The following is a 9891-nucleotide window of genomic DNA, read 5'->3' on the forward strand; positions in this document are numbered from 1 at the left end:
GCGCAGACGAAGGATTTGGCAACTTGGATCTGATCCCGACGAGTTACCAAATCTACTGCAAAATCTGAGAACAAAATGCCGCAACACCCGAAACGCTTTAACATTTTCCCACCATGTGACCCTCTTCAAAGTCCCACTACTACTATAAAATATCACTCTCGTTTCCCCCTCTACTTCCCGTTTCCAAGTCTCCTTCTTCCTCGAATCAAAGCAATGGCTACCAAGTTGTTCTTGTTGATTGCCGTCTGTGTTCTCCCTGTTATCGTAAACGCAAACAGGCAACCTTTCCGAATCGTTGGCAAAGTTTACTGTGATGCCTGCCGTGCTGGTTTCGAGACGGTTAAATGCTCTTACATACCTGGTATGATTTTAAACCAATCTTTCACCATCGATTCCGTCTTGTTTTCTTCTTCAACTATTTTATCTCTCAGCAAAGCTTTTTGCTTTTAGGTGCGAGGGTCAAAATCGAGTGCAAAGATAGGAAAACTCTGAGCCTGAAATACAGCGACGAGGCGGAGGCGGACGCCACCGGAACATACAACATTTTGGTTGAAGATGACCACCAAGACCAAATATGCTACGTCACGCTTGTTAGCAGCCCTATTAAAAGCTGCGCAGTTCCGGACACTAGACGTAACAGGGCCACCGTTATTCTGACCCGTAGCAACGGTGCCGTTTCCAACATTCATTCTTCAAATGCAATGGGATTCCTCCAGGATACGCCGGCCGCTGGTTGCCAAGAACTGCTCCACAGTTTACAGCACGATGATGAATAAAATCATTTAATATTTGATCTTTTCGTATTTTAACCTCTCTTTCTCTTGATTTTAGTAAGCCATTATGAAGATGGTGTTGTTCATCGATCCATAATTCACCTGTCATTTTCATGATGATCGGTGCATATAATATCTTGTGCTAAAAAATCTATTACAATATCATATGATAGTATTAGATTTGTTGAGTTTTTTTTTTCAATAATAAAAGCAATGTTAAAATTTGCTTTTATTTATTTACTTATTTACGATTTGTGTCTCAACGGTTTCTTTCCTTTATCTTCTTACGATGATTCAATCTTAAACTCTCCGAAAGAAATGGCGCCAATATCTCATTCTATCAAACAGATAATATAAAATATTGATTTTAAATTATTTTTACCCTACAAATATTTAATGTGATAAAAGAAAAATAGTAGGAAAAAGATGCCATTAATCATAAACGCAAAGACCCAGAATTGTTTTCTTTACCGATCAACATTTTTTTGTTATGCTTTTTTTTGGCTAATTGATACCCAAGACTATTGGAAAATTGGACACTTGATTTTCTTGCAGTAATTTTTGTCGAGAAACCTGATGAATGAAAGCCAACTCGGGGAAGATCAAGGCCAATGCATCAACCGCCCCACCACCCCAATCGCGACCGTTACCTCTCCTGATGACTCCGTCAAGAATGACAAGAAAAAGAAGGTACAGTATTAATATACTTCTTAATTTTTTTTAAACAATCGATCGTAGTTTCTATATCTTATTTATTATTGTTTGGGGTAAAGTCCTTTATCCCAAAGATTTTTTCTTACAAGAGACGAGCTAGAGGTGGCTCATCGGATGAGGAATTTGTATCACCAGATTGTGGTGGACTTTCTCCGGGTATCAATCTCCATACTATTTGGAATGTATTTTTTTCTTTAATTATTTAAATCTTTTACGTGAATCATGTTTGGTAGAATTGGAGGAGAAGAAGAAGAAGAAAAAATTAGTGTGCACCATGATACTGATTTTCTTATCTACTCCCAGCAAGAGAGGAAGGTACTGGAGGGTTAATCGAAGGGCTGAATCTCTTGGATTTCGGGTTTCCCATGGCTTCAACGAAGACTGAACCTCGGGATTTCCGGTAGTCATATATACACATATACACTTTTTTTTTGAACCACCGGTGTCGGCGGTCTATATTTATATGTTACAGCAGAAGTGCATGAAATTTGCAGTATATTTGTTGCAACGTGGAATGTGGGTGGGAGGGCACCCAATATTGACATGAACCTTGAAGATTTCTTTCTAATGGAGGATTCTGCAGATATTTATGTCTGTGGGTATGATTGACAGTTTTCTTTAGTTTGATTTCTGCAAAAAAAAAGACAAGATTTTGGATTGTTTTTACTTAGAACATGGATATCCCAGGTTTCAAGAAATTGTTCCACTCAATGCCGGAAATGTTCTCGTAATCGAAGACAACGAGCCAGCAGCAAAATGGCTGGACCTTATGAACCAAGTACTTAACAAGCACGATTACGAATTCACGCAGCCATCACCGGACTGTAGCCAAAGTTTGAAACACTCCAATACCTTATTGAAGGAGTCAAAAACTTCCAACAGTCACTTCTTCTACAAACCGTCTCTCAAAGTCCTTAGTAAGAATTTCAGGGCGGAAAGTAGCCTTCTCAAGACCTGCAACTGTCCCATCGAATCCACACACGGCACAAAGCGAGGGCAAAGAAAGCTTAGGGATTTAGCCACCCAACTAGACCTCGGTCCCCTTCCCGCTCGTCGTGATGGCGCTGTTGATGATGAGTTGCTTCATCTTTCTAATATGCCCCAAAATTTTTCGACCGGACCCATGGGTTACCGGCTCGTAGCTAGCAAGCAGATGGTTGGGATTTTCCTATCTATATGGGCTCGAACCGAGTTAGTGCCATACATTGCTCACCTACGAGTTTCCTGTATAGGAACAGGAATATTAGGACGTCTTGGAAACAAGGTTAGTATATGAATCTTCCTTGAACTTGACCTCCTCCCTCACCTTAGAGGGTCACTTGTGTTTCATAAACAATGAGGATATTAAATTACCATATAATTTAGATATTTTCTCTATATTTTCTTCTAATAATCTGTTTTCACCCTTAACATAAAATCTTGTGTCTATTCTAATTGCAGGGATGTATTGCAGTAAGCATGACATTGCACCAGACCAGCTTTTGCTTCGTCTGCAGTCACTTAGCTTCGGGTGAGAAGGAAGGCGATGAGCTCAAGAGGAATGCTGATGTTAACGAGATACTCAGAAGTACACAGTTCCCCAAGATGTGCAAAGCTTCAAATTCTCGAGCACCAGAGAGAATCATCGAGCATGAGTATGTTTGCTTTCATAATTGTCATTTTTTTTACATTCTGTTGTGTGTTTTATTTAACAATTACAATAAATATTGCAGTCGAGTAATATGGCTTGGAGATCTGAATTATCGGGTAGCCTTGAGCTATGAGAAAACCAGGAGCCTGTTGGAGGATAATAATTGGGACGCCCTTCTCGAGAAAGATCAGGTAAATTCGTGGTTTATTATAAGGGATTATAAGAAAATATATGTTTAAAATTTTTCTTAGATTATTGATAATATACATACTTTATAGACGCTAATACTCGAATCTTACATACACTAAATACTATGTTTCTCATTGACCTGGCTATATAATATACTTCGTGTGCAGTTAAACATAGAGAGAGATGCGGGAAGAGTCTTCAACGGTTTCAAAGAGGGACGAATAGTCTTCGCTCCTACGTACAAGTATTCTCAAAATTCAGATTTGTACGCCGGCGAAACAGTTAAATCCAAGAGGAAACGCCGAACCCCTGCATGGTAATCATTTACTCTAAACAAAACATTGACATTGCGTCTAATTAATCCATTTCCGTATTGGAAACATTTCAGGTGCGATCGGATACTATGGCACGGTTACGGAATTGAGCAATTATCGTACGTTCGTGGTGAGACGAGATTCTCTGATCACCGGCCTGTTTCATCATTGTTTACTGTGAAGGTCGAGGTAACGAGGAAATCTGATAACAGATTCCGAAAAGGTTATTCATGCGCGATAAACAGATCGAGTTATGAAGATTCTATACCTAAACGACATAGTTTCTATGAGTTGTAACTCCACTTGTTTAATTCGTTTAGAGCATCAAATCATTATAAAGTAAATTTCACCTGCATTTATTTTCATGTGAATATGAAATCACATTTTTTTTTAATTCTTTTACCTTTAATGTGTAGTTTTTTTAAAATAGTTGATCTATGCCAATGAAGCTTTGGTCATGTTGACGAAAATTGTAGATTTCAATTTAGATTTTATTCTGGTTTAAGTTGTAGCATGTGTGTTATATTCAACACGATCCAATTGTCATTCTAGTCTGCTGACTGGGCTGATGTCCAGGTTTTGTGGCAGCTTATATATATATATATATATATGATAAACTATTTGAATGACCATGTAATTATGTGGTCGGTGTTAATATGACCACATAATTATTTTAGTGGTTTCAATCAAACACATGCTGTTAATATTTGACGGAAGTGCTAACATGACATTTAATAAAATTTGTATAATTATATATATATTATCCTCAGTACTTACATATTCTATCAATTTAGTCATAATTTTAATTAAATTATTTCTATCATTCTAGTCTGTTGACTTGAGCTGGTGTTAATATTTGACTGAAGTACTAACGTGACATCACTTGATTGGATGGTTAATTTTTTAAATTATATTAAAAGTATGACTAAATTGATATAATATGAAAGTACTGAGGACCAAATATTTAATTAAATCAATTTTATTAACTGTTACGTTAGCACTTCTGTTAAATATTAACGATATGTGGCTTGATTGAAATCACTTAAATAATTATGTGGTCATATTGAAAAAAATAAAAAAAATATAGCTAGGTGATTATTCAAGTAATTTAACTCTCTCTCTATATTTTGAACTCCAAAATTTATCTTAAGTTCAATTTAGTCTATATTTTTATTAATATTTTAAATGTAAAAGGATAAAAGGAAAAGGATAACTACGTAAATGAGTCTATAAATGAGATTATAAATGAGTTAATAAACGAGTTTGTTCATGAAAATAAACAAATTGAACACACTTTTGTTCATGTACATTCATTTATTAAATGAAAATATTTTTTTTTATGTTCGTTTATTTAACTTAATAAACAGACATTTCTCGATATTTTTTTCAAGTATGTATTTTTTATGGTATATTAATTCTCAATTTTTCTTGAGTTTGATTTTCTTTCTTTTATTTTATGTTGAGTTATATTTTTTTCTTTACAAATTTAAATTTTAAAATATTATCATACAGTTCAAAGTATTTAAATTGAATAAAAACTTTTATTTTTTAAATTAAAATTAAAATTGTTAAAAAATCTTCACGCCCATCTTTATATATGACCAATGTAATATAGGGGTTGTTTGTTTGGCTCTGAATAGAACTATTCAGCGCTGAATATTGAACCGTTCAGTATTCAGCGTGTTTGTTTCGCACCTCTGAATGGTTTAGCAAAACAGTGTTAAATGATTCAGTATCAAAGTACATATTGAATGATTCAGAGCTATTATCAAACAGCATGTCACATTTAGAGCTAATTCATACAAAGCCTCTGAATCATTCAGCGTTTAATCATTCTGAAAAAAACAAACAACTCCTAACTCTAATAAAATATATACATCTCTAAAGTTTCAAAGTCAAAACCTAATTAAGCTAGAACAATCATAGATCTCTTTTAGTTTTTATATTTAGTAGTCGAAAATATTTTCAGACTATTAAGATATTGAAAAAGTGTCATTCTTTATTATTTTCTTCGGTTCCACTGTATATTTGAACTTATGCAGTGGAATGTACGAGGAAAACAACACATAAACGAGGCAGTCTCCACTGTATCAGATTTCCCTCTCTTTTCCTACACAGTTTTTCCTTTTCTTATTCTTCTTTTCATTTTGCTTTCATAATCTTTGCAAAAACCTGCGAAATCTAACTATAGGGGGCAATCTATGCAAAATTCCTCTAATTTGCTTCAGGTTTATTTTTCTACAGTCTCAAACTTGGAATTTCAATTGGCTTTCTTCTTATCTTTCATCCATCAATGTGCTTGATTTTATTACGCTCCAACCATACTTTCTTCTGCATTTGCCTCCGCGTTATTCTATCGCCTCTCTGTTTGTCATGTTAAAAATTTCTCTCTTTCGCTTCTCGTTGTCGCTGATTTGTCTCAATCATCCTTAAAAAACATTTCAATTGGGTTCCTCGTTTTGTGTTGTAATCCTTCTGCATTGTGCTCGAGGCTATAAAACTACACCAACAAATGTTCATTAGAAAAATGGGTTTAATTTCATTAACTATGTCATTTTAGTAAAGGGGGAAAATGGGTTGTGGAAGCTCAAAAGCTGATAAAAATGAACCTTGCGTCTACGTAAAGAAAGGAGATTCGTAAAGCAAGCTATTGATTCGAGGTATGCTCTTGAGGCTGCACATGTTTCTTATATTCAATCTCTTAGAAACATTGGCGTAGCTTTAAGGATATTTGCTGAAGTTGATATTTGATATAGTCTTCTCTATCAACCTTAACCACCGAGCTTGATAAAACGCCTTCCCCTTCCGCCTACCCTTATCTCCATCTCATTTAGGAGCTGAGGTTTCTGACTCGCCGTTGAATAATGAGAGTCCCATTTTGCCGGCAACGGCGAATTTGAGTTATATGAAAGCAGGAAACAGTGCTGCTGTGACTTTTATGATTAATCCTAGTTTTGTGGAGGATGAGTCATTGGCAATGGCAATGCCCCCGCCCCCACCTCCTCCTTTTGAGTCAGGTTCTTCAAGGGATTTCTTTGATCCTGTTGATGACTGTGAGAGCTTTAGATTTGTGGGGAATAATGGAGTGGATATGGATTTTGAGGATTTGAGAGAGTTTAGGAGGAAAGAGATTGATCATGGCGTTTTGGATGAAAACAATGAATTGAACAAACGAACTTCTTGGCCAGAATCAGGGAGAAATGCTGTCAAAATATCCGATACTTGGTGAAGGGAAAGTAAGGAAACAATAAAACTTGTTGAGAAACCTCTCTTGCAATAAACTACGCTCATCCGCCTAAATAAACTTGACCTCAAATCAATGTCCCCTCTCTTGCAAAACGCACTAATCGTCAAATTCCAAACAATGACATCCCTTTTAAACATTCCATCAAACACATTCTTTGCTTCCTCCCCTCTCCCACTAGAAGTATACAGTTCCAAAATCCCAACTTGAGCCGAGCCAAAAATCTCGAACCCGGATCTAATAACTTCCTCATGAATGCATTCCCAGACTCTTACTTCACAAAGACTCGAACATGCCTTAAATAAAGGCGGAAAATGTGTACTCGTCGGGGAAAAATCAGTGTGTTTTCATTAAAGAAAACAAGGTAATAGCTTCTTCAAAGGTGCCATTAAGGGAGTAGCCTTTGATCATAGAGTTTAAGTAAAATGTTGGGATATGGGAAGGATTTGACGTAAGGATTTATGTTATGAGGTGAATCTATAATATTTTAGGGAAATAAACTTGTAAAGTTTTAAGAACAAAAATAAATTATCGATACAAAATATAAAAAATATACGATAATTTTTAAAAAAAAATAGAATATCTGAAAACTAAAAAGACAAGATTCATGTTGTCCACCGCCAGTGATACTCTTCTCCAATCACTACAACAAAATAGGTTTGTAGTGGCGTTTGAAAAGTAAACACCGCTAATTTTATATATATAGCGGTGTTTACATGTCAAATGGCACAAAATGGTACGCCTCTATAACCTCATTTTTGCGGTATTTTTAAAATAAACGCAGCAATAAATCATTGCATTAGTGGCTTTTTTAAATACAAACGCCACGAAATGGTAACATTAGCGGTGTTTTCCCAGAAACGTCGATATTGACTTGTCTTTTGTGGCTTTTTTTAGACAAACGCTGCAATAAATCAGTGCATTAGTGGCATTTTTAAATACAAAAGCCACAAAATGATAACATTAGCGACGTTTTCCCAGAAACACTACTATTTACTTGTCTTTTGTGGCGTTTTTAAACAAACGCCGCAATAGGTTAGTGAATTAGTGGTGTTTTTGTATACAAACGCCGCAAGTTTTGGATATTTTATTGTACCAAACCCTTTCGCACTATTTTATCTTTCTTTTTCCTCTTTACCTTCCTCAAAGGTTTCCTCGTTTACCCAAACCCAAGAAGCTGTGAAGACATTGTTCATTCTGTTTTTCGATAAGTTACCTTTTCCCCTTTGCCTTTCTTTTTTTTTCAAGATTTTTCTCCATGCAGAAAATAAGAAGCTGGTAATCTTTTCTGGTTTCTAGTTAGAACTTTCACACTTCCGGGTTTCTAAAATTAATTGCAAAAAAGGGAAAAATTAAAATTATTCATTACAGAGAGCAACGGGGAGGTATGCGTAGTCTGTCGGTTTTGAGTTTGCATCAATATTTGTTTTCCACATCTAAGAATTTGATGTCAATTTCTCAGGTTAAGGGTTTGGACGTTGATGCCCTCTATTTTTCTCACATTCAAGTAAACCAGAAACAAAATACGTATCGCGCATGCAATTAAATGTTAGAAATAATAAATAAAACTGATAATGTCAAAACATGGTCAAGACATGTTTGAATGCAGTGAAAGCTTTTCTTTTTCTTGTTTCCAAATTTGGACTCAATAATGTACAAAACTAAAAAATCTAAAGAAGGAAATAGGAAGAAATAGAAAACGTATAAAGTTAAATGTTGGAAAAAGTGGAAGTATAAAGTGAAGTATTTGTGTTAATATGTTGTTAGGACTGTAAACAATAGAGAAATAAAGGCACAGGTTGTTGAAAGTATTAAAATGGTTTTCAAGTTTGGTAACCAACTTTGAAAAAATGTTTTTCAAAGTTTGGTAAATGTTTCTTTGAAAATGGTTTTCAAAGTTTGGTAAATGTTTCTTTGAAAAATAGTTTTTCAAAGTTTGGTAGATGTTTGTTAAAAAATGATAATGGGATAATCATAATTAATCCCTAGGTTTTAGGGTATTTACAAGATTAAGTCCTTAAGTTTCAACTATAAATACCCTAGCTCATTTAGCTTCAAAACCATCCCAAAAATCATTTCTTTCTCCCAATACTAGAGAGTTTTCTTGTGAGTAGTGAGTGTTTTGTAAACACCTGTAAATTTTCTCTCTTAGTAAAAGATCTGTAGCAGTCCGGAGACGTAAGCACAATTAGCTGAACTCCGTTATCAATTTCGGGTATTATTTTTCCGCTTTTATTTTGCATTATCACTAATCTGGTTATAGGGAAATTACTTGTAATTGGTTTATTTCCAAACAACTGGTAATCAGAGCTTTTGGGTTGTGAATTTTGTCAATTTTTTGCGAGGTTACTATTCGGGTTACTATTCATGTGAATAGTGAATTTCGTGAATAGTGAAATTCGGTCGACGATACGAGTTTGTCGACAGAGGTGTTATAATACACGGCGGTTCGCAAAAATTGTCAGAAACGATCTAAACGAAGCCAGATTCGAGTGGGAGCGATGGCTGCAGACGAAGGGAAGGTGAAAATTGAAAAGTTCGATGGTGCGGACTTTGGATTTTGGAAGATGCAAATTGAAGATTTTCTATACCAGAAAAATCTATATCAACCCCTCTCAGGAAAACAACCAGAGGGCATGAAGAATGAAGAATGAGCTCTTCTCGACAGACAAGCCCTCGGAGTTATCCGACTGACGTTATCCCGCAATGTTGCTTTCAACATAGCAAAGGAAAAGACCACGGCGGGTCTTATGACGGCTCTCTCCAGTATGTATGAGAAGCCATCGGCCTCAAACAAAGTTCATTTGATGAGACGATTATTCAATTTGCGGATGACGAAAGGGGCATCGGTGGCACAACACCTAAATGAACTCAACACAATCACAACCCAGTTGAGTTCAGTGGAAATTGAATTTGATGATGAAGTTCGAGCTTTAATTCTCTTATCATCTTTACCAGACAGTTGGAATGCTACTGTTACAGCAGTCAGCAGTTCGTCGGGAAACAACAAATTAAAATTCGACGATG

At 35.6% G+C, this 9891-nt stretch overlaps 2 protein-coding genes across 2 annotated transcripts; both read left to right on the plus strand.

Annotated features, from left to right (window-relative positions):
• The first annotated feature begins 213 nt into the window (after nt 1–213).
• Nucleotides 214–823, plus strand: LOC120125526 (protein DOWNSTREAM OF FLC-like). Its single transcript, XM_039143936.1, has 2 exons — nt 214–361; nt 451–823. Exons 1-2 carry the CDS (start codon nt 214–216, stop codon nt 774–776), a joined length of 474 nt encoding a protein of 157 aa, XP_038999867.1. The 3' UTR covers nt 777–823.
• Nucleotides 824–1255: 432 nt separating this feature from the next.
• Nucleotides 1256–3965, plus strand: LOC120125539 (type I inositol polyphosphate 5-phosphatase 5-like). Its single transcript, XM_039143945.1, has 9 exons — nt 1256–1463; nt 1547–1643; nt 1803–1887; nt 1982–2086; nt 2175–2751; nt 2928–3121; nt 3200–3308; nt 3474–3622; nt 3695–3965. The coding sequence occupies exons 1-9, from the start codon at nt 1350–1352 to the stop codon at nt 3915–3917; spliced, it is 1653 nt and encodes a 550-aa protein (XP_038999876.1). The 5' UTR covers nt 1256–1349; the 3' UTR covers nt 3918–3965.
• Nucleotides 3966–9891: the final 5926 nt, after the last annotated feature.

This window comes from Hibiscus syriacus, unplaced genomic scaffold (assembly GCF_006381635.1).
Source record: "Hibiscus syriacus cultivar Baekdansim isolate YM2019G1 unplaced genomic scaffold, ASM638163v2 tig00110432_pilon, whole genome shotgun sequence".
Classification (NCBI taxonomy): domain Eukaryota; kingdom Viridiplantae; phylum Streptophyta; class Magnoliopsida; order Malvales; family Malvaceae; genus Hibiscus; species Hibiscus syriacus.

Excerpts from the sequence above, each read along its gene's own strand:
- LOC120125526 (XM_039143936.1), top strand. The coding sequence starts at position 214 with ATGGCTACCAAGTTGTTCTTGTTGATTGCCGTCTGTGTTCTCCCTGTT. Across the intron at positions 362-450 it reads TAAATGCTCTTACATACCTG|GTGCGAGGGTCAAAATCGAG; the intron begins GTATGATTTTAA and ends TTTTGCTTTTAG.
- LOC120125539 (XM_039143945.1), top strand. The coding sequence starts at position 1,350 with ATGAATGAAAGCCAACTCGGGGAAGATCAAGGCCAATGCATCAACCGC. Across the intron at positions 1,464-1,546 it reads AGAATGACAAGAAAAAGAAG|TCCTTTATCCCAAAGATTTT; the intron begins GTACAGTATTAA and ends TTTGGGGTAAAG. Across the intron at positions 3,623-3,694 it reads AAACGCCGAACCCCTGCATG|GTGCGATCGGATACTATGGC; the intron begins GTAATCATTTAC and ends GAAACATTTCAG.